Genomic DNA, 25,819 nt, shown 5'->3' on the forward strand with positions numbered 1-25,819 from the left:
CGCGACTCATTTTTAACAGCGGAAACTCTGGGAACCCCGTGGTTTCTCGCGACATGTGACGCTATCTGTCCGGTGGGCCCATAACTACTAGCTTAAAGAAGAAGAAAAATATCGATTAGAGGTTCGAACACAAAATGAATTTCGATTAGAGGTTCGAACACAAAATGTTTAGGTTAGTAATGTTAATTTATCTACTTGACCACTAATTTCTTGGTAAAAGTAATTTCAACTGTGCGAAGAACACTTAATGCTGTGTTGTAAAAAAAAAAAATTTCTGGTTTGCCACACCACAAAATATGTGGCTACCTAAAACGGAGTGAATTAATTTCCACTGGTTTGTTTGCCTGATAAAAATCTTTTGCATTACTTCTCACAATCAAGATGTAGCTACGTTAGTGATATATTGTGAAAGCTGCTATCTAGCGGGCGGGCCCGAAACTACTTCAAAAAAAATTAGGTCTCAATCTCTCCCCCCCATGCGGGCCCTTGAACCGAAGCTGTTGCCAGATTCTCGCTCGGTTCTTTCTTCTAGATCAATATCGTTTACGTTCTTTAAATGATCCGGGCAACGGGGAAATTTTATTTAACACAATTTTACGGACATACACCATTGCAGTTATGCAACCTCAAGAATGCAAAATAAAACAAATAAATGAAAACATGTCGAACAGATTACTGTAACCGGTATGGACGCATGCGTTCACGTGTTATTGAAACCTTCCACGCGGTTGTCTTTTGGCAACTGAAGTTCAAGGTTTGCTTTCCGAACAGATTTCTCAGGACTACGCAGGTTGATACCCCGACACGCTCAACATCATGTACAGACACTTTTGGCGTCCCGTGATTTTCCCTTTACAAAAAAAACATCCGGTCGTTTCGAATTGCCTATATCATCGGCGGATGTTTTTTCCACGTGAGAGATCATAGTTAAACTTTAAACGAAACGCGCGAAGAACAGAAATAACTGAGTCACTCTTAGAAAATTGCAGAACACAAAACGCTTTACGCTCAGGAGTCGCCATTTTGCGTAGGTGGCGCTGCAGGCGAGAAAACAACAAAGCAGTACACGCGCATGCGCTTATCCAAAACGGTTTGAGTTACTTTTTAACAAACACACTACAACGCTTACAGTTGATACTACTAAAATTTATAAATGTGACATTCTTCTATGGGCATACTGTATTATATTCTGAATATTTGTAGTCACATTACCTAATTTTTTGGTGCGGATTGGATGTATTTGAACTCGTGTAAAATGATGACACATTTAATTTGTTTTTAAATTCAGGAACCGTTTATTTAGCCTGTCAATGATTTCCACATTTACGTTAATTTTTGATACTATATAATGAAGTGTAATGCCTGACGTTATCAGCAGAGACTGCTACAAATAGTTTTTACCTTGTGATGTTGGCGTTTACCTAGTATTTAATTCATTTTTGGAAATGGCGAAAGAAATTATAATACTGTCAATAGACACTGAAGGTCTTTGTAAAGCTCTTCATGTGTGATCAATGCCGTTAAGAAGTAAAATAGTACTAAACGATGGCATGAAAAATGATGATGTTCGGTTCATATCTCTCTCTCTCTCTCTCTTTTCCCCCCCCCCCCCCAAGTGGGATGACTTTCTCTCAACGTTGCCGTCTTACGTTTTAAAGGAAGGTTAATTCACTATGCATGAAAAGCACAACAAAATTATTTTCAACTTTAATAAAATGGCGTTTATTAACGGCAAAAACATGGTTCCACTGTACTCTTATATTCGCCCAGAAGTTAAATATCATAGGTAAACCAAGTTGAAATACCACACGTACTAACTAGCACATCTATTTGGGATAGGGAAAAAAAAATTACATTTCTCGCATTATTTAATTCAGTGCTCTATTATGACTAGATATACGTATGTAAGTGTTAAGGCACACATCAATTCACAAAATAGTATCCTGTAGACTCTTTGAAAGAAATGTAACAAGTAATTATAAACCTTAAAAGTTATCACCTTTCAACAGTTTCTTGGTACAGCCTGTTACAATGGGATAAATGACAGCAAGCAGACATTTCTTCAAAAATGCATTAGTTGCTACATGGAAAGTTAATAAATGTGCAAGTCGTGCTGAATACAATAAATGAAGCCTTAGAACTGTGTGAGTAAACATGGAACATAAAATAATACATACATAAGAATTATCCATTGAAACAATAAACACTCAAGTCTGTATGATTTTTATTTTGTTAGTCCACAAAAGGGTGTGATGCAAGTGTGGGTTGAGTTTCTCCTTTGCACTTAACGAGTAAGAACTGATTTCGGGGAATAATCAAAGGTATGAAGTAATGGAAAAAATAGCCTCGCAGTAAAGGAATGTGTACGTGTCCGTCTTCTATCCTTCACACACTGAATCTTGGGTTGCTGATGAGACAACTAACTACCATCGCACAGTTGGCACACTTCGTCTTGACTGACTGCAGTTTCTCGTATCACACGTATTTCGGCGCGTTCTCACTTCGATAGCGAGTTTCAGTTCGCGTCTGTAACCACGTAGGGCACACTGCAGAAACAACGACTGCAAGTCAAAAAAATTAAGTATTCCCGTACCGTTTCTTTTGGAATGTTTTGAAATTCATCGAGTGAAGGTTCGTCAAGGGTCAAAAAACGTTTTCCAGGCTTTTTTTTTTCGTGGCGCTAAAAAGGTGCTGGGTAAGAACATTGACCACAAAAAAAAATAATAATAAAAGTACGTTCTTTGAATAATTATTTCAGTGGGGAAGATTGATTTAAATCGATTTCATGTGTAAACATGCCATTGCTATTTCACGCTGGACATCAGAGGTAACACAAGCCCAAATCAGCCGATGTCAAATGCCTAGACAACGCAAGGTATATCAGTATAAGGATTTTGGTCAGTGAAAATTACAACTTTAAACGAACACAGCATTATTGAACATAATTTTGATTTTAAGGAACTAATCTAGATAGCTAGATAGTAAAAATTTAACATTGTTTCATAAATATTAGTTAAAGGTGAACTACGTAAAATTGTCACAAAAGATTAACTTAAGATCTCTAACAGGTAAAATTTTGTTCTCGCTTGTAGTGATGACTATTTTTTTTAGCTGGTTTCAAATGTTTATGAAAAAATTGGTGCGAAAGTTAATCACCAACTCTTAAGTATGATTTATACAACCATGAAAACACGGAAACAGAAATTAGAATTGGGGAACACGGCCTAGAATAGGTCTAATATTGACGTAGTTGATCACGAGTACATTTGACTATTTACAGTTGGCAAACAATGAGTAATATATACACAGGGAATAGCCACGTCTCCATTATTACATGATGTGTGTGTGTGTTTGTGTGTGTGTGTGAAACAGTATTTTTTTCCCCTTAAGTTTATTGTTGTGCTAATTTGTTTGGACGCCGAAAACATTGGTATAAGCGCAGTGTTTTCATGGTGAACACAGTTTCAAATGACTTATTTTTTTAAATAAAAGTGACTGTTTTTCACGACATAGATTAAAATTTAATCAGACGTTATCACGCACCATTTTCAGAGTTTTGTACGGGAAAATATAGCGATGCCGACGTTACAAAGTAACTAACTACGTCACAGCATGCTGCCTCCTTGCTGGTTGTAAACTATTAACGTAACAAAAAATAATAATGTAATCTTAAAATAATTCACAAGAAAAGTACATAAACCAAAATACTGCCATTAAAACTCATGCATCCAAAATGGATAATCCTTAAACTTTTAATTACAGGCGGTACAAGTCGCTTAAATGTATGCAACAAAAATTTTTCATCAAGAACCACGGTGACGAAAATGAGTTTTGGAAGTTCAATCGTGAACGTGATGAATTAGTTTAAAATCTCGAAATAAATGGTTTAATTATTAAATTAGTGTTTTTAACCAGAACCTACAATGTGTTGATTTCTTATTGGTCATACCGGGGGCTAGGAAGAAGCTCGTGACACAAGGAATGATGTTAAGAGAGCGAATCACAAGGTTCTGTTTGTCGACGGAAACATTTAACACTTGACAACCCTTCAGTCGCTGGTCCCGCCCCATTTACGGGTTTAGTGTCCAAAGTTATTTTGCTTCCATAATTTTGTGTTTTTGCTCAAATTTTTGGATAAATGTATAATATAAATATAGCAAAATTGTTTATAAAGTGTTTTTAAATTTAATCCGTATTTAACTGATGATTTTCTTTTGGCAACTTAAATACAAATTTTATGCCGTCTTTCGCATGAAAAAAAAAAAAAAGGATGCGATCGTGTTTTTTTACAGTTTTAAATTAACGTTTGGCATGTGGGATTCGACATAATTATTAATTTTGTGTTATAGTATTCCTAAATTTATAAAAATTGATTTTCCCACAATCCTAAAAACCTGAGGATTTTTTAATATATTTTTAAGGGATTTGGGAATTAAATTTTTATAGTTTTATGAATGATGTACTGAAACATTTAGGAATGCACCAACTATTAATTTAAAACTGTATACAACACGATTAAATTCTCTAAGAGAGCTAGGGTTTTGACACAAAAATTGACCTTGAAGTTTCTAAAAAAACATTCAAAAAAAATATATATTTAGTAAATTTATAAAACACTAGGTGATGCACCCGTGGTCTACACGCAGAACAAACACCCACGCAAATCTCGCAACCGCACCTCGAATGAAAAAAAATGCAAAATCACAAGGTCATGCATACAAATAAAACTTTCAACAATGATATAGCGAAATTTATATACGTACATAATCCGATGCTTGTATGACCGAAACTTTCGAGAATGCCCCAAAGTTTAAACTCAAATCGCATACATTAATTTCATATACAAGATTATTTTTAAACAACTATAGTCATATTATTAATTTATTTACAATAATGAGCAAAACGCAAAATTACGGAATCAAGGTAATTAAGGACACTGCCCCTTTAAACCGACGCGTCGCAAGAGTCCCTCTGCACTCTAAAAAAAAATTTGTACTTTTTTACATGGGAAATTCTTGGAAACCCTGTTGCCAAGCATATTTCTTGCAAAACTACAAGGCAGAGCCTTTCAAAATCGCACATGGTACAAAGCTTTGCCTTGTAGTTTTACAAGTAATATCTTGGCAACAGGGTTTCCAAGGATTTTCTTTGTAAAATAAACAATAATTTATTTCAGTGTGGGGGCAGGCGCGCTCATATGTGCGTCTCCCGGTTGTTCTTCTCCTCCAGGTCGTGGCAGGCCATCGTCTGGCGAAGGGCGTCCTCCACCTCCTTGTACGGGTGGCTGCCGGCGGCGGTGGCGACGGTCTTCGCCTTCCCGTTGGACGCCGGACCTCCGAGGACCACGACGACGTCCGAGGCCCGCTCGCCGAAGGACACGGACCTCCTGGCGTCGTCCGCCCCAGGCGTCGGGACGCCGCGGTCGATGAGCTTGGAGGTCTCCTCCGGCAGGCGCGGGGCGGCGCGAGACCTGGACGACGAACCCACGTCGACGACGACGCTGCCGCCGCCGCCGCGGTACCCGGACCGCCCGCGGGACAGCACCGAGCCGTTGTACCGCAGACCGTTGTTGTTGTAGTTGTTGTTGTTGTTGTGGTGGTGGTGGGCGCGGTACACCGACGTCGTCTCATCGTCCGCAGGGTTGGACGACGACGGGGAGAGACACCGGCAGATGGTCTTGCGGAACGCGACGCGGTACCGCGCGGACATCACGCTGTAGAGGATGGGGTTGACCGTCGACGAGAAGTAGTAGAGGATGCCGGTGATGTAGTACATCCACTCGTTGATCTCGGAGTAGTTTGGAGCGTCCTTGCCGTACAGGTAGATGAGGCGCTGGGCGTGGAACGGGGCCCAGCACAGGAAGAAGGCGACCACCACCGCGGCTGGAACACAACCGCAACTGATCACCAGGAGTCACTGGAGGATCAGAACACGGATTGCTACAGTGCATTCCAGACATATACCAACGCTTGACCTAATTTGCGGATGGTGGTAACCGGTATAAGACACCATAAGTTACATGTGAAATTTTTTGCAGTAAGTTGCAATGGATAAAACTTTCGGATTGGATGTAAAGTATTGTTACGATTTAATGTGGGGTAAACTGGGTTCTCAAGGGATAGCCCAATTAAGTATTATTAATTACTAATGTTTATATTACTAATAAATAATTGTACATGAAAATGCCCGATCACCAATCACTGGCACTTAAAAATGCTTATTCGCAAGTCACCCAATGTCTGTCAAGTTCCACAGTTATCACTCCTCACCGGAGCTACGCTCAACAGTGGTTTGCCCCTTACCACGCGCCTGTTCACACACAGTCTCGCACCACTAAGTCGCAATCTCACGGTCCCGTCGATCTGCGTAGCGCCACTCTCGAGGGGGGGAGGGTCTCTCACCCTCTTCGCCGATGACGCACTTCCCTTCACTCGAACTCTCCGAACTATCGGAACTAGCTCGGAACTCCCGCGAAAGCCGGCGTTGCCCTTTTATTCTAGTGGGTCGTCTTTCTAGAACTGACGAGAGCGTCTGTGACGAGTCGCGTCATCCCGGGCCAGCCCGACTTTGGAAACATCGAGAATGGCGTCGCTTATTCACACCACTCCATGCGAAATTCCTAGGCCGCTAAAGGTGACTATAGCCAGAGGCGGAACGATCTGCTGGGAGCGGACGGGGGAGGGGGTAGCGAGGATCATTGTAATCCGGCCAGGCACGCGTGGCATGTCTTACGTCAATGGACGGCCAGTGACGTCAGTGGCTGTGCGTGGCCGCCAGCCCACTTTGTAACTGGCGCGCATCGCGGTCCCCTCCCCTCCTTAAACCTGTTCGTCCCAAACAGGTAACACTGTGCTGTTGCGGAAGCCATTCTACACATCGGGCAAGTGTACTGGATATGGCCCACTTCTTGACAGATGTAACATCGCGGCCGTCCTCCAACTCTTCGGGACCATAGGACAGCTTTGCGATTACTATGGGTCTCGCTATTCTACACTTGCAGCCATGACGATTCCCTTTCCATCGGGCAACCCCACCTGGACACTTTTCTGTTCCGGACATCTCCATTGAACATGTCATTGCACAACACCGTAGGCGACTTTCTGCACCTTTAACCTGTGAGTTGTCACCCTCCTTAATCCCATTGTCGCATCGATGTCATTTCTCCTTCGGGTTTATCACACGATTCAGGCAGTCATGTTGGACATGCCCTCTTTCTCGACACGCGAAACACCGTGGGCGGCCTTTCGTCGTCGGACCAGTAGATTCTTCTCTTGTTCAATCGCTGCATCACAGCATGGTCCTTCTCTCTTAGGCGTCCTACCACGATTCGGACAGTCCTAGCAGGATGTGTCCTAGTTCTTTGCAGATGAAGCACAGCTGTCGTCCCCTTGTTCTCCGAAAAACTGCGATCCATTCAACATCTTCCTTAGTGTCCCGAGTATAATCTCTTTGTTAGTACTCGAGCGGCCATTCGCTTGGTGGTAAGGTTCTTATCACAGCCTGTCTCGCTCTTATTCTCATGTTTCTTGAGGCTATGCAGGCACTTTCAATTCCCAGGGAGTGAACAAGAGTATTGGGGATATTTTTGTGGCGGGCCAAACGAAGACTCTGTTGAACCTCCGCATATCTGAGTCGTCTATAAAAGCACTGACGGCTAGCTGCTGGCGAACTCCGTTGGTGCTTCTGGGTAGGCGAGGTGCACGAGTCGCTCGATGTCGGCTTCAAATTCTTGGAGTGTTTCTGAAGATCTCTGTTGACGTGTCTTCAGGGTTGTTCTACACACCTCAGCTCAAGGGCCTCTACTAATACTCTATAGTCTTTCTGGTCCGGAACTGGTATGGCCTGCAGCAGCTCTACTGGAGATCGCAGGACCAAGACGAGTGCCGTAGCCTTTTCTTCCTTTTCCCAACCTTTTACTTAAGTAGCTGCCTCGAATTGTCGCCTGTAGACAGCCCACGACGAAAGGCATCAAAGGAGGGTGGCTTTAATTTTGGGTTACCAGTTGCGCCTTCCATCTTCACTTCTCCAGATTAACTAGTCAGTTTCGTAGCAGATGTAGCTTCCTTGATCATCCAACAGCACTCTTCAGTTACAGCTGCTACTCGCTGTATGGTGGCCTGCTCGAGTTGAGCTAGCTGTTGTGCCGTCAGTTAATTTTCTGCTAGATGTTGCTCCAAACACTGCACTTTGCCTTCCAACAGATGCTGGTTTCATCGATCTTCTTCTTGGTTCTTCTTGATAACCTCTATCTATGTCTTCATAGCATTCTTCATATACTCTTGGCAGTTCTTCATTTCACCCTTCGTTTCACTCTTCATCTCTTCTTGGCAATTCTTCATTTCGCTCTTCATGGCTATGATCAATTTTTTTTTCATCTCTTCTTAGTTTCTCTCCATTTTATTAGTCATTCTGGCCAAGAAAGCCTTTATGTTTTCGAGTTCCTCGGGAGCCATCTTCCTTTTAACATACACTATTAATCTGTCACTATCACTACTGTCCTATACTACACTATAATTTCACATACGAGCTAACCTAATTTCCTACTCCAAAATAACTCTGTCCAAAACACTGTCACATAGTACTATCCATTCGCTTTAACTCGCTGACATATATCAGTGTCTTCAGCCTAGACAACACTGCTCTGAACTGCAATGTAAGAGTGAGAGACAGGCCAAATATTGTAAGAGACAGTTCAGTAAACTGGTAGGAAATACGCGAGACAGGTGATGTCAGCGAACCTAGCGGTGTGGAGCGTACCTAGGTGGAAACTAGTTACAGTAGAGGTATCCAGAGGCGTTATTGTGTAAAACAAAATGGGGTGTGGCTGTGTCATGGACACGTCCGTGTGTTGTACTTGAATAAGTGTACGTAACAGGTAATATTTTCTATACAATATATAAAATATGCTAATTTATGTATGTTATAATCATGTTAGAACACGAAGAAGCCATCAGCCACTTGCATAATTTCAACAGCCCCAGCTGCAGATGTACTGGCATTGTCATATGGTGTTTTATATTTGTACCATTCGATTGCTTTTGGGTAGCCCTTTCCAACCGTATACGACCTCTGTATTTGGATTTGGCTTTTTGACGCTTATAGAATGACATTATATATTTTTGATTATATTTCTTCATTTTAACACCATATATTCACTGTAACTATTTTACACTTATGTTTTATATATGCAATCGATAGATTTTGACGAGAGATGACGATTGAAAATGAAACGAAAGTCGTAGCTTCTCCGGGTCAAAAGTTATACTAAATGTAATTCTCGAAACGCAGCAAAATGACCTCAAATAGGGCGTCGCTTCCCCCTCCGCAGCGTGCGATACATCACAGCCCTCACCTAGCGTAACTAAATTCATGGATCCTTTAGCTATCCAGTGGTGTGAATAAATTTTGGACGGAGATGATAAGATATGTAGCTGCAACACCAAAACTGTATCCCCCGATTTTTGTCATCATTGTTTTTTTTTTATTGCCTACCACTATGGAAGCAATTTTTAAAAAGACGTATTCACGTCCAAAAAGAACAGCAAGCACAAGTGGCCCTGGCGGCTGAATTTCACAATACGAACAACAACAACTTGCTGGTCAAGTGGAACAAATCCCCGTTTATCAATTTTACCTCTTTTACTATTCGAAGTTTTCCACGTCGTCACGTCGAGGTTCTGTCCATTAAGTTTGTTGTCTACTTGCGTATATTATTTCGAGAATTTCGAAATTACGAGTCTCGGGCTTCGGCACCGCTGGTCGGCAGGAATTGGCCATGTCGGGGCCGGACCGAAAGGTGGAAGACGGCACGAGGGTAGAGGGAGTGTGTGTGTGAGAGAGAGAGAAAGAGAAGGGAAGAGCGCTCACCCAGCATGCGGATGATGGACCTGGTGCGGGAGTCGGCGGACCGCTGGTCGCCGTGCACGGACGACAGGCGGTTGCGCAGCGACTGGTCCTTGCTGCTGCCGCGGATGCGCGCGCCCATCAGCGCGTACAGCACCAGGATCACGCACATGGGCAGCAGGAAGAACAGGCAGCTGCTGATCTCGTAGATGGGCCAGTGCTCGGGTATGTCCTGCTCCAGCATGGCGCAGAACGCGGACTCCTGCACCTCCTGGCCGGAACCTGCAAACGACCGAGGCGCCATTTCGTCCACACGTCGCACCATATACACCTACTCATGACGTATCTACGCCTAGTGTTAGCCTTAGGCCATTTAGCATCACCATAAATTAATGATGTATATATCCTAGTATTAGCCTGCACACGACCAGGCACCACTTCGTCCACACGTCACCTCATATGCCTTCACCACACACACCTACTCATGATGTATCTACGTCTAGTGTTAGCCTTTAGGCCATTTAGTATCACCATAAATTAATGATGTATCTACTCATAGTATTAGCCTGCAACGACCGTGGGTGATTTCGTCCACATGTCACCCCTCCTACGCCTTCACCACATACTCATTATGTATCTACGCCCAGTGTTGGACTGCAATCATCGTGGACCTTTCGTCTATACCACATCACCACCTAGTGTTAGCCTGCAATTACCTTAGGCAATTTAGTTTCACCCTAGCCTAATGATGTACCTATCTACTCACAGTGTTAGCCTGCAATGATCGTCGGGTATTTAGCCTCATTATAGATTAATAATGTATCTAAACCTAGTATTAAGACTACAATCATCGTGGGATATTAAGTCTACGCCACATCACCACCTAGTGTTAGCCTGCAACTACCTTAGGCCATTTAGTCTCACCATAGATTAATAATGTATCTAATCCTAGTATTAGCCTGTAACGATCGTTGGCTATTTCGTCTACACCACATCACTTCGTAGTGTTAGCCTGCAATGACCTTAGGCTACTTTGCCTTCACCAAAGACTACAGTTAGGTCCCAAAATTTTAAATCACTTTGGCTTTGAACCGTAAAAGGAGAAAAACGTATTTTTTTACTCGACATTTTGGTGATTGGTTAAGTAGCATGAAGATCATGGTTTCAAACCTCGGTAAAGTTTTTTTTGTCTTTCTGATTAAAATGTGAAAACCCTTGGCGCATTCTAAAGAAAAATTCACGAAAAAAAATCAATAAATAACAAAACTAGTGATCCAAACTTTGAATTTTAATCCAAAAGTGTACCTAGAATATACCCCTCTAAGAGTTAAAAATAAAATTATTAACTATGACATTGAAACCTTCAGCCATTTAAATATTTGTTTCACAAACTAAGTTCCCATGATCAATATATACTGTAATTTTATCCATGTATTAAATGTTAAAATTACATTATCTTTGGAAATGGTAACAGAAAAGGTATGAAGAAAAAAAAGAACTAGTAAACTACAGAGGTTATCAGTGGTGATTTTTTTTTTTAAATTTAGGCTACTTTATTTCCTCTATAGCAGTTTTCTTCAAATCTCTTCCCTCGAATATTAAATCCTTTTAATACTAAGGTTCTGATGTTATTTGATGTTGATTGGCCTATTCCTAGACAAATAATCAACCATTTTTTTGTATCTCTTATTTCCAAAACGGAGTTGTATTTCACGTCGGATTAAAGAGCTAGTACCTACTTCTGGTGTCCAGTGGGCGCTAAATGAAAACAGAATGGACACTTATCTAGCATGGACTCTTGGGCGAAGCCCAGCTCCAATACATCTCTCTTATTCCCGGCCTCGAGGCGAGATCAAAATGGATGGAAAGCGAAGCAGCTGTCACTTATTGGAGCCACAAGCCACACCCGGACGCAACAGACTCGATTTTTCTCTGTTAGCGTTGAGAAGTTGTAGTGAAAGAAATTATATGCTGATTGAACATACTCCATTGTAGGTTTTACACTGTATTGTCGCGGAGAAAAACCCTGAAGAACGGACAAAGAAAGATGAATACACAAGCGCACAGAAAACGAGAGAAAAAAAATCAGCCGATGTCAAATACTTAAAAGTAAAGACAGCACAGAGAAACCCGTGGAAGGAATATCACAGCACAGAAGCACACAGTGGGCTTTCAATGACGAGATATTGGCCACACGAACAGTAAATGCACACACAACAGCTCTGGACAACAAAGCGACAGGCATAGGAACCCAACCATGAACGACCACAGCGAGGTAAAGGCGAGCACAGAGATGTAATTACACATCTATTATGGCAACACAACGACGACAGCGCAGACAAACACAGTTGGCTTCAAAGGCAAAACAGTTGCGACGTTTCGGGAACTGTTCGCGGCATCAGGCACAGACAGACATCCAAAGAACTCACTATATGATGGCTCGTCAAAACCCACTCTACAGATTTTAACGCGTTAGTTTGTATCTCATCCTATTACAACAGCACGAAAGATGTAATAACACATTTGTACGTATTGTAATAGATGGAAACATGTTCCAAAAAGTTGTTTGTGATGCAACAATTTTAATCATTCCACTGAACGTATTACTTTTCATCCTAAGTCACTTACTGTACGCTTTGTTCATATTCCACCAAGCCACACAGCTGACACAGTAGTTGGAACACTTATTAATAGCACTGTTTTTGTAACCACCAGTCGATAGCTTTGATATCGCTCAATCATTAGAAAAGTAAATAGTTTGCGATTATTCTAGTCTATTACGTCTCAGTCTTAACGTGGTAGGGTACAGTTGAAGTAATTTACAAATACACAACCAGATATATTTAAAATCGCTCAAATGTATAATAAAAATACGATAAAAACGAAAAAAATATATAAAAAATATATTTCTAAAAAAATTATTACATCTATAAAAATATATTCAGACAATTAATATTATCGCTTTAGCTATTATTTTTAAGCACCTAGTCAATGCTCTGATTGCATTCTTCCAAGAACTTTCACAGAATATTTGAGCCTAGCGGGTATGGAAGCTATCATGGACACTTACTAATTACACGTTTAGAAATTACAGTTAATTTATAGACTTTTCAAGAAAGGCTTCATCTCAAACCCACGAAGGGTTATTCGTAGTTCCGGATAACTGAAATATTCGTAGGGACTACGGCAGATTTCAACATGCACATGGTAATGAGAAGTGTATTTTTCTGTACAGAACGATTTATTTCACAATGGCACTTGGAGTTTATTAAACTTTGAATATACGAGTCATGTTGTAAAAAACTGATCAGGTTATTTTCTCTGGTACATGTATTTTTATTGTTATTTAACATTTTATATATTTTTGAATCACTGAAATACATTTTTAACTAAAAATTAGTTGCTTTTAAAAAAAATGAACTAAAATAATTAAGATTTTTATTTTTGATTATTTTGTCTTTTTTTATTTTCTGTTATATATTTTTTCTTTTCCGTTTCATGAATAGTATACTGAATATACCGCATATAGCATCAATAGACTAGTAGCAATAACGCACAAACTGGCTTTTTGTGAACGTTTATTTTCCTAAAAAAAGTGTGTGTAAATATGTAAAATAAAATGAAATAAAAAATTTATGGTTATATTATATTAAGGGTATGAAGAAATTGATTTTATTATAATTTTATTTACTTTGATATAATAATAACAATATTTTGATAAATATTTCATTTTTCAATATTAAATAAACAAATTAAAAAAAATATCTTAGAAGTTGAGTGTGTGACTGAAAGAACAAACAAATTAATGAAAATTTTGTTTATACTGCAATATGATCCTTGCTAATGTTAAAAATTAGTAAAATCTTATAACCACAAGCCTACGAATATATCACTGGATCCCTAGTGTTATAAAAAAAAAAAAAAAAAAAAAAAAAGGTTGAAGTGAAATTTTTTTTCAAAAGAGTTTAAACCTTCGCGCATACACTTTACTGTCGCTTGCTATTTAGCCTTATGTCGGAATCTCTCCCACTTTTACCCTCATTGTTCCTGGGCTAGTTGTCTTTCTTTTGAAGTTATGGACCGATAAATTTGTTTATATTTCAGTGCTTTTTGCACTTTCTGTTCTCTATCAATTACTTCGTAAATTAGTTGGTGGGTTTTTCGTTGTTTTTCCCCATGTTTTGAAGCGATAACATGCACGCACGAAAAATTGTCACGTTCCGCCTGAGCCGAGCATGCAAGAACCGGTCAACCACCGTGCAAGAAAATCTTCTGTAATATCAAACAGGTTAAGGCGGGCTTTTTAACTAATTGTTCGTGATTATATTGAAACAAATTATTTAAATTAAATTTGCAAAAACTGTAAATAATATTTGAAAATGAAGTATGTAAGCAATTTTTCATCAATGTTTTCTTATGACGTTATCACGTAAAATTATCGTCCGTAAACCGACTTATGACAACCCCCCTTTTTTTAGGCAACTCCATTTTATGTAATACTTTTTCAGTGTAGGCTTATATATTAATTTTTGTTTTCGTTTAAGAGCTCCAGGCTGAGGAATGAATATGTCATTCTTTATCTGCTTTTTATTGCTGGTGTATGTTTGGTGTTGATAAACCTTGTTAACTTGAAACTTGAACTTTGCTGTAAACACGGCGGGGAAGAGTTACCTGGCGGGGAAGAGTTACCTGGCGGGGAAGAGTTACCCGGCGGGTAAGAGTTACCTGGCGGGGAAGAGTTACCTGGCGGGGAAGGGTTACCTGGCGGGTAAGAGTTACCCGGCGGGTAAGAGTTACCCGGCGGGGAAGAGTTACCTGGCGGGGAAGGATTACCCGGCGGGGAAGAGTTACCCGGCGGGTAAGAGTTACCCGGCGGGTAAGAGTTACCCGGCGGGTAAGAGTTACCCGGCGGGGAAGAGTTACCTGGCGGGGAAGAGTTACCCGGCGGGTAAGAGTTACCCGGCGGGGAAGAGTTACCCGGCGGGGAAGAGTTACCCGGCGGGTAAGAGTTAACCGGCGGGTAAGAGTTAACCGGCGGGTAAGAGTTAACCGGCGGGTAAGAGTTAACCGGCGGGGAAGAGTTAACCGGCGGGGAAGAGTTAACCGGCGGGGAAGAGTTAACCGGTGGGTAAGAGTTAACCGGCGGGTAAGAGTTACCCGGCGGGTAAGAGTTACCTGGCGGGTAAGAGTTACCTGGCGGGTAAGAGTTACCTGGCGGGTAAGAGTTAACCGGCGGGGTAAGAGTTAACCGGCGGGGAAGGAGTTAACCGGCGGGGAAGGAGTTAACCGGCGGGGAAGAAGTTACCCGGCGGGGAAGAAGTTACCCGGCGGGGAAGAAGTTACCCGGCGGGGAAGAAGTTACCCGGCGGGGAAGAAGTTACCCGGCGGGGAAGAAGTTACCCGGCGGGGAAGAAGTTACCCGGCGGGGAAGAGTTACCTGGCGGGGAAGAAGTTACCCGGCGGGTAAGAAGTTACCCGGCGGGTAAGAAGTTACCCGGCGGGGAAGAAGTTACCCGGCGGGGAAGAGTTACCCGGCGGGGAAGAGTTACCTGGCGGGGAAGAGTTACCCGGCGGGGAAGAGTTACCCGGCGGGTAAGAGTTACCCGGCGGGGAAGAGTTACCCGGCGGGGAAGAGTTACCCGGCGGGGAAGAGTTACCTGGCGGGGAAGAGTTACCCGGCGGGTAAGAGTTACCCGGCGGGTAAGAGTTACCTGGCGGGGAAGAGTTACCCGGCGGGGAAGAGTTACCCGGTGGGGAAGAGTTACCCGGCGGGGAAGAGTTACCCGGCGGGGAAGAGTTACCTGGCGGGGAAGAGTTACCTGGCGGGGAAGAGTTACCTGGCGGGGAAGAGTTACCCGGCGGGGAAGAGTTACCCGGCGGGGAAGAGTTACCCGGCGGGGAAGAGTTACCTGGCGGGGAAGAGTTACCTGGCGGGGAAGAGTTACCTGGCGGGGAAGAGTTACCCGGCGGGGAAGAGTTACCCGGCGGGTAAGAGTTACCCGGCGGGGAAGAGTTACCTGGCGGGGAAGAGTTACCTGGCGGGGAAGAGTTACCTGGCGGGGGAAGAGTTACCTGGCGGGGAAGAGTTACCTGGCGGGTAGTCGACGTACGAGACGGTGGTGAAGACGGCGAACGGCGTCGCCGACACGAGCGACAGCAGCCAGAGGAAGGCGATGATCTTGACGGCCCGCTCCAGGTTCGACATGGCGTACGAGTGCAGCGGGTGGCAGATGGCGAGGTAGCGCTCCATCGAGAACGCCACGATGGTCAGCACCGACGTGTACGACGACCTGCAAACAGACAGGGCCGGTGCCGGAAGGTCATGGCAGAATAGCCAAGGCTGCGGCGATATCAAACCACGCAATAACACCAAAGTCCCGAAAATAATTCCAAATTCGCGGCCGCAATGCCAAGGTCACTGCAGCAATTTCAAGGTCACTGCAGCAATGTCAAGGTCGCGGCAGCAATGCCAAGGTCGCGGTAGCAATTCCAAGGTCACGGCAGGAATGCCAAGGTCGCGGCAGCAATGCCAAGGTTGTGGCAGCAATGCCAAGGTCGCGGCAGCAATGCCAAGGTCGCGGCAGCAATGCCAAGGACACTGCAGCAATTTCAAGGTCACTGCAGCAATGTCAAGGTCGCGGCAGCAATGCCAAGGTCGTGGCAGCAATGCCAAGGTCGCGGCAGCAATGCCAAGGTCGCGGTAGCAATTCCAAGGTCACGGCAGCAATGCCAAGGTCGCGGCAGCAATGCCAAGGTCGCGGTAGCAATGCCAAGGTCGCGGTAGCAATTCCAAGGTCACGGAAGCAATGCCAAGGTCGCGGCAGCAATGCCAAGGTCGTGGCAGAAATGCCAAGGTCGCGGCAGCAATGCCAAGGTCACTGCAGCAATTTCAAGGTCACTGCAGCAATGTCAAGGTCGCGGCAGCAATGCCAAGGTCGCGGCAGCAATGTCAAGGTCGCGGCAGCAATGCCAAGCCACGTTCACTGCAATAACATCAAGGTCGTGGTATCAATATCAATAACCGTGCCATTATAGCCAAGGTCATGAATGTAAATCCAGGGTGTGGCAGTAGGCTATAGCCAAGGTCACCGCAGTAACCACAAGGTTGCGGCAGCAAAGCTATTATCACTGCAGCAATGCCAATGTCACCAAAGTTATTGTTTCCGCAGTAATGCCAACGTTACAGCAGTAACGCCAAGCCACCCTTGTTTTCATCTAACAAAAACTCTCTGATGGCATGGTATGTTTGAGTATACAGGACGATGAAGGTTGAAATGACGAAATGAGTAGAAACGTATTGCATCAGTGTTAAAAACGAGAGTACTGCGAGAAAACGCACTACTTTTGTCCCAGAACAAACGGACTAACATTTGTAATTCGAGCATCTCTATGAACTACGTTTGTGTGTGAGAGTGTATATATATATATATATAAATATATATATATATAATACCAAAGCAATGGTATCACACACATAATTATTTTTTTTATTTCAATGATGGTCTTCCTTTTAAGTTTTCTTATTTTAAAATTGCTGACTATTTTCAAATAGCTCATTTTAAAAATGCTGTAAAATAATGGAAAATTGGGTAATAATGTCGAAAAAAGGATATGGGATTTAAATATGTTTATTGTCTAAAAAAAAAAAAAAAAAAAAAAAACTTCTCCCATTATGGCACGGTAAACAAAACAAAATTCAGATTTTACGTTAGAAAATAATACATGAACAATCCCCTGAAAATCAGAAAAAAATTTGTCTTTTGGCACAAGGATATTAAATACTGACCTAGCTACAGTACTTTTGAAATTTGTAAAAAATTATTTGATACTAAACTTTTTAGAAAATAAATTAGTAAATAGGTAGATAATAAACAGCATATTCTGCAGCTTTTACAAAATTTACAAATAAAAATTTGTTATTTCGAGACAATAAATTCTTTGAAGAAACGGTGGCGGTTCCATTTAGTTTATATTAAATTAATTTATATACATATTTAATTATGAGTTAAACTTTTAACAAAAATATTTAAAATACAGCTATACATAATTTTATGGGCATAAAAAAATAATTCTATTTCTCCTAATGACACTCGATAATCTTTATATTTATTGTGATTTAATTAAATACGTTTGGGCCGTGAGTTTTCATTAATTTATAATTTTATCACGTGTTTCCTAGGCCTTAAAACAGCTTTTAAAAATTACGTTCTTTGAGAAAATTCATTTAATACACAATTGCTGTAATCAAATTTGCAACATTTAAAACCATTTTGTGTAAAATAAATATGGCAGAGCAACTGAGATACCCTATACGTGCAGTCACAGTGTTTTTATGCTGATTATTTGAACTCATGCGATCACGTCTTTTTTGAATGAAACTGTGTAGTTTCGTGAGTCAAACATTCAGTAAATAAATACAAAGAAGGAAAAAAACCATGAAAATTTCAACAGCTCATAAAGAAAATCTTTCTGAAATACGTCCACTCGCCAGGTTACACTTCGAAAATATTTTGTGCAAAAGAAAAAAAGAGCAACTGTTAGCTGCAGGAGAACATCGATGCAACATAGTGGTTAGTAAAAAACAAAAAAACTTAAGCTTTCAGAAGTATGAATAATTCATCCTCGAAAGCAAAGCACTTCGTGAAAATCCGTGCACTGTCAATGTTAGCTTCACTTCTGTACCTTTATAGTTGTGTGTCGACATAAGCAATACTCTTCTCTTTTAAAATAAAAAAAATAAAAACATACTCTCATCGCTTCAGCTGCAGAAAGAGTTACGTTTATTTTGAACAAATTTCGACTCGTTTCTGAAGCGAGGCCACAGCACCCGTTTTTAGATTTTTTTTTTTTTTTTTGTTTTAACGTCCGCCGCAGTGGCGACGCTCATCACTTACTTCTATTCGCAATAAACAATTCAAATCGCGCGCGCTCCACGCACCAATCGCTGATAATCGATAAGCAGAAACAGGATAAAGTGATACATAAAAAACACACAATAAGCATACATAGAATATTACCTACTCTTTGATTGGAAACCTATCACATGGTGGCAAACAAGCAGGATGTGACAACGTCTGCGTGATTAAATGGTAAAAGGGTGAAGCAGGTTTTTTTTCTCTCCAGCTCATTATCTGCGCCATGTTGGTTGGACGTCCGAAACTTTGGCTGAAGTGTGGTATTTGCAATATAAACGTGACTTGTTTTTTTTAACGACGTTCATACTCACGTACTATCATCAGACGTGGTCGAGCATAATTACGGGCGGAACAATATTGCGATGGCGAGGTTAAAAATACTTTCTTTAAATTATTCATGCAATGGGGAATTTTGATTTAACGCCGTTTTTTTTTTTGGGGGGGGGGGGGATACGCCATTGCAGTTTTGCATTGTTTGTCATGGAAAAATTCCGAAAATCAAAAATAATTAAAAATATGAAGATAAAAACAATTCACAGAAAACAAGACTGAATCAGCTGATGTCGGACAAACGGAACAAACGATGAAACTATACAAGTATTATGGACAACACAAGACGACAGCACGGACAAAAAAAAAGTTTAACATATAAATATAATAACAGCACAATAATTCCGTTGAAGAAACTTAGTCGTGGAAAAAATAATATAACAACACAGACGAACACAGTGGGTTGAGACCGAAGAGACAGCGCAGATAACAAACCTGGACAACGCACCAAACATATAAAACACAGCGATGAAGATAAACAAGTATACTATGGTCAACACAACGGCGACAGCACTGACGAACGCAGATGATTTCAAATGAGAACAGTTGCGACGTTTCGGGAAATGACAAACAATGCAAAACTGCAATGGCGTATGTCCAACAAATTTGCATTAAATCGAGGTTAGAAATGTTGACTTCAACTACGTCACAGCATATCGCCTCCTGACAATTTATAACTCCATGTGTAATGTAAATGAAATCTAGTCCGAAAACCATGGTAATTTTTATGCTAGAAAAAGTTCAACGTATGTGTATGAAAGAGACGTATTTGCTGTCAACCAGCTCTTCGCCAAACTGTAGGTCAGTGAATAAATAAATTAATTCACTATCTCAAATTCATCCAGCATCCAACCAAAGTTACTTGCGTCCATTGTTAAACGCCAAAGTAGTTCAAAGTCACTCATCAAACCAATAAAAATTTTTAAAAAAAAGTTAAATGGAGTGACTAAAATATGAAGGTGCTCTAACGAAACGTAAATGTGAACTATTAAACGAAAGCAGAACATTCCTTACATTTCCGAAACGAGGGCTCGAATCTTGCACATGGCCAGCCCCAGCGACCAAGGGTACTGCTGCCAGAAGACACCCAGGTCGTACGGCAACCCTGAAACAAATAAAAATAAAAAATAACACCCTAATTATCTCTCATAATATTAAATTACAGCTTGTGCACTGCCGTTACTTTCACACACCAAAAACAAAAATTATAACTTTTACTGTCCACACCACTTGTTCTGGTGATAACTACATACGCTCTTTGTTCTTTACACACCTGCAATTTTTTTTCCTCCACATAGAAAAAAAAGTGTGCATGGAGTCCATGCGCGTCAGAGGTGAAACTTCTTATTATGTTATTAGGTATAGAAAACATATTTCTCTTTGACTGAACTTGCAGATCAAATATATATAATATATAATATATATAATATATATATACACACAATTATGCGAGCGTTAAATTATGCTACGATGCAAGTGTGCAAGTATGCTGTGTGATGGCGCATGAGATGTCTCGTCTCAGTCGGAAATCTAGAAAGAGAAAAGGTCCTTTCCACAGTAAGACATAATTTAACTGCTTAGTACACCTTGTTGTATTGAATGCCTCACACCTGTAGTGTAACTTACTCATCTCATAACCACGTTTCTCTGGCAAAGACATTTTAGATGTTACTTACCATGACATTTTCCAAAGTAACTGAGAAATCCATTTATTAATTCCCGGTAGCAGGAGGGTCCAAAAAAAAGGTCTCTCTCACCCCTCCCCTTCCAGATGGCCACATGCAAACGGGTGTAATAAATATCAGAATAACCAACATATCATTAATACGTACAGCAAAATTAAAAAAAAAAATCCTTTTTAAAAGTCTATCTTAAGTAATGAATCATAAAAGGGCTGTTTTTGTTAATGAACATCAATCGATAATCAAGGTAAAGAACGCAATGACATAAATATTTGCTTGATGTTAATTTGTTAAAAAAAACAAAATTCGTGTAACATGTATGTTTTCGGGATATCACACACCTTTGACTCCTCAATTAATATATTGCGACCTCTTTTATCGTTACCCGTTGCGAATTACTGACATCGAACAAGATTAGTAAAAATTATTTTATTCACACAACACACGCTGCCGCTTGCCGCTAGCAGCCCTAGCCCTCCGTGTCTGAGCGATCTTTCCACAAGGACATCTGGCAACACTGTCATGTGCCCTCCCTACCCCCCCCCCCCCCCCCACAATTTCCACCTTGACCTTCCGACGAGCAGACCACGTGATTTGCCACCACCGACAGTGCGTCAAACCACACCTCGGCCCCAATCTAACATCGGTTTGCTATTGTTGGGGGGGGGGGGGGGGGAGAGAGAGAGAGAGAGAGAGAGAGAGAGAGAGAGAGAGAGAATGCGTAGCGAGTCCAAACAGTTCGACTCTTTGCCGCGAAAGGGCTGCACTGTACACGGCCTATGAATGTTACATCTCTTTGAAGAATGCAAGCTTTTTACATAAGCCTTCTCCAGCAAGTTAATCCACGCAATCGAACGTCAACATTTGTGAAGATATTACAGCATTTAATTGTTCAAAAAATGCCCTGTCTGAAAAAAAAATTTCTGAAATTTTGATGTATATCTCATTTTTAATTTAGTGTTTAAAGTTGCTAAAAGCTCAGCTAGAAAAAAAAAAGTGTATTCGCATCGGAATTTAAAAATTAATATTTTGCATTTTTTAAAGCACTATTTAGAGAAGTTTTTCCTTATCATACATGACATTCTATATACTTTATCCTGAAGTAAAAACAAATTTTTATTTTATTTTTATATGTTGCACTTGCTTCATGCTGTAATCTCCGGGGGAAAAATACAAGTCAAATTTAAATTAAAAAGTAAAAAAAAAAATTCAATAATAATTTTTTTTATTATTTGTTACATGATCTCACATTTTTGAATTTAAGTAACAGTTTCACGGAAAGGAAAGCATTGTCTGTGCACTTTTAATTTAGGTCTCAATACCCTTTAAGAGTTAAGGCGATTGGTGCATGGAAAATATTACGACAAAACTAATTTAACTGTTCATATTTATTTTTGATGCTTCTTTTTAAGACATAATATACCTAGGATATTTTTAATAAACTTTTTTTTTACTGAGTTATGTCATTTTAAATGCATTAATTTTTATTCCAAGCCAGAATTATTTAGAAAACACATCATTATGTTAAACTTAAGTATAGTTCAAGAAACGAGTGTACGAATAGGTTTCTGCACATATAAAAGTAAGAAGAAAAAATTTTCATCGTCAAAATTACAGTTTAATATTGACAATTTCCATTGATCACCGCTGGACTACTTCAGGAGCGATTTAAAGAATAAATTCAAATGAAAATGAAAACATAATTGGCAGAACACTATTGAGTTATGTATATATTTTCATATCCTTTTGTTTTTGATACGATCCGACTCAAAACATGCCCTCTGGAGTGACAGTTCTAGTGCTGCGTGTAAAACTCTCGCCGCCGGGAAGAATGTCCCTGCGACGTGGCGCTGAGGGCGGCGCTTGTCGGAACCAGGTAGTCCGGCGGAGCTCCGGCCGGCGGGCCGCAGCCTGCGGGTGGGGAGGGGGAAGAATGGGGTGTAGAGGGAATACGAGAGAGGAGGCTCTGTCAAGGTCGCGCTCATGGAGCTAATATACAGTAATACATCTGGAGAGCACAAGGGAAGACCAGCAGAGGATGCGAGGTGAAGCCGGGTATCGGCTTCCTACGCTGAAAGAAAATGAAAAAGAGCCAAACTCGCCTCGCGCGGCCGAGAATCCTCCAAACTAAACTCGCAACAGCTCCGAAACTATCAAAACAATCAAACTGAAAATTTTACTGGAGTATCTATAAACATTTTTCCCCACATCGCTTTAATATTTTTTTCGAAACATGAATGCTTTCATTTTTAAAAATTAAATACTTATTTACTGCCAACATTTTTTGTGATTATGCAGAGTAAATTACAACATCGAGGAAAATTTTTTGTTTGCAATTGTAAGTGGGGGACACTAGCGTATGAAATAAGGAAGAAGCCTCAAATTTTATTTATATACCCCTTTTGACGCATTCAACCCCATACTTTTATTTTTACAAGAGAGTTGAAGTGGGAATAATGTTTCAGTGGGTAACACTACCGACATATGTCTTCGGAACGCACTTCTTTTTGTTATTATACATCTCAAAATTTATAATTTCATACACATCGTTTATAAAAACGAATTCTTACTTACCTCATTTAATCTATTACAAACCTCTTGTAATATACGTGTATTAGTAGAAGAACCAACATAACATGCAAACCTTAGGTAAACACTGGTAGAGAATTGTTTGGAATAACTGTAATGCTATGCATATACTGACAATGTAAGAAACTTCCAATTTTATTAATTATTTGCATAAGAATTAATAATTTTAAAAAAATCATAGAATAGGCCTTTATAGACTGAAAACCTTTCACGTAGTTTCAAGTCGCGTACATAAAAGTTTTTTAATATATATAATTACCAAATATTGTTGAATATATTTAACATTTTTATACATGTTACAACACACATATAATAACAAACCTATATAGTATATAAAAAGGCAAACGCCAAATTTTAGCATTTTGTATTTCTTTTCTCTGTGTGAATAAAATAACAGTTCTTAACGTAGTTGCTAATACTGTACTATATTTCTAAAAAAAAATTACGAAAACCCCTGACATAGTCACCATAACAATGATAAATTTGCAAAATAATTAAGGCACATTTTTTAATGCTACGAAGCACACTCTTAAGAGAAATGTTTTAAACTTATGTTGGGATGTAACTAATATCTTAAAAGCATTCTGAAACCGTTATTTTGAGGGAAATCTTAATATACCGAACCCCATACCATCCTTTAATCGAGTCCGATTTTCGCTTCTTAAGATCCATTTGTCTTCAAAATGCACTGTACTGTGTAAGTAATAAATCAGTCTTAAAATCAGTTAATTATTTTATCTTCCTATTTTGTATTATAATTGAGATAAATATCAGATAAGCATGTGTTACTTGTATCACGACATCAAGGTATTATTTATCAGTAATTAATATTTCATTTTATTTTTTTGTTAACTAATGTGCATAGGGCAGTGCACTAGACATCACTACCTGTGTGTAGTGTTGCGTTACACTTTTTAACGCATTAGAGTTTACATGAAATGATAAATTCAAAATTTCGTTTAAAAGTATAAATATCAGCTATCAATTTAATTAATGTCCAGTATAACTCAGTCAGTAAAACATTCGGAAATATGTATAGGACCTGTTAACCTAAATATTTGTTAACAGTTAAACTGAACTAAGATGTGTTAGAGTGGTTTTTTCTCTGTCCGTATATTAGAGGTATGGAACATCAATAAATATAGTTTAAAAAACTAAAGAAACATGCTTTTAAAGATTATCAAACTAAAAAGTTAAAAAGAATTTTAAAATTTAATTTATGACAATAGTATATAAGCAATACTAGTATAAAAGAGAAAAAAAGCTTGAGGCGCTTTGTGCCATATTTTTTGTATATTAAGCGCCCCATGCTTTTTTTCTCATTTATACTAGTATTGCTTATATACTATTGTCATAAATTAAATTTTAAAATTATTTTTAACTTTTTAGTTTGATAATCTTTAAAAGCATGTTTCTTTAGTTTTTTAAACTATATTTATTTTTAACTTTTTAGTTTGATATTCCTTAAAAGCATGTTTTTTTAGTTTTTTAAACTATATTTATGTATAATTATCATAGGGAAATGAGTTACCGACACTACCTATTACCATCTGAGATAACTATTTGGAGTTGCAACGTCACAAAGAAATGGTAAAGTCTCTCCGAATCATTTACAGTTAGATGTATGGATATAATCTTAGAATTTACCAGAAAAAAAAAACATTTTTTTTTTCCGGCGTGGCCGGGAGTAGAATCCACGATCGCTGAATCCGAAAACTGACGTCTCAGAAGTCGCGCGCCTTAGACCGCTCGGCTAACGAACATGATAAAATTGGTGGGACATTTTACAGTGATGAGGCACTCACACTTAGTCGAAAGAGTTACAGACGGACAGACAAACAAACATACAGGTGAAGCTAATATAAAGCATGTAATAAAATACGCATCTGCCGCCCATTTACTTTAAATACAGAATTATAAACTACATATTGTGAAAACATTCTGCAGCAGTTTTTGCTGAACGGAAAAACACGGATGAGAAGACAGACGAAATATGTTTCGTAAGTGATTTTTCGTCAAATGAAATGGAACAGGACAGTGCTTATCATAATGAAATTACAGAACTACTTTTGTGCAAGGAAATGTATTTTACAAATACATTTCAAGAGAAATCACCTTTAAATGAAATAGATCTTGCTGACATGGAAGAAATAGACTTAGATTTAGAGGCCAGGCCCCTTTCAAGTGACGAAATTTCTCTTGAAGGGCTGAAATATGTTTCTGGCTATATAGCTCACCGTTTCAGAAATAAATATCCTAACCTTGGCACTACGGATTTCAATTCGGAGGACGATAGCTGGATACATGTACAATCAAAGGGTAACTTAAAATGTCCCACTAATGAATTTTTTGAATTAATAAAGATCGCTGAAATGTGTTTTAATAATATTCATGGCAACAATTTGTGCAAAAAAGAGCGGATTTTTGAATCACTGACTAAAATTATTTGCGGAACTACTG

At 39.9% G+C, this 25,819-nt stretch overlaps 1 protein-coding gene across 5 annotated transcripts in view; it reads right to left on the reverse strand.

The window, feature by feature from the left end:
- Window positions 1–1,695: 1,695 nt before the first annotated feature.
- The window catches only part of LOC134536919 (neuropeptides capa receptor-like), a 252,628-nt gene continuing 228,504 nt past the window's right edge, over window positions 1,696–25,819 (reverse strand). For all 5 annotated transcript variants that reach the window (XM_063377001.1, XM_063377000.1, XM_063377002.1 and 2 more), the window contains exons 3-6: window positions 20,103–20,193; window positions 15,934–16,133; window positions 9,868–10,125; window positions 1,696–5,882 (exon numbers count right to left, since the gene is read on the reverse strand). In XM_063377001.1, coding sequence (XP_063233071.1) covers window positions 5,194–5,882; window positions 9,868–10,125; window positions 15,934–16,133; window positions 20,103–20,193 — 1,238 coding nt within the window. In that variant the 3' untranslated portion in view covers window positions 1,696–5,193. The remainder of the gene's footprint in view (window positions 5,883–9,867; window positions 10,126–15,933; window positions 16,134–20,102; window positions 20,194–25,819) is intronic.

The sequence above is a fragment of the Bacillus rossius genome, chromosome 11 (genome assembly GCF_032445375.1).
Source record: "Bacillus rossius redtenbacheri isolate Brsri chromosome 11, Brsri_v3, whole genome shotgun sequence".
NCBI lineage: Eukaryota > Metazoa > Arthropoda > Insecta > Phasmatodea > Bacillidae > Bacillus > Bacillus rossius.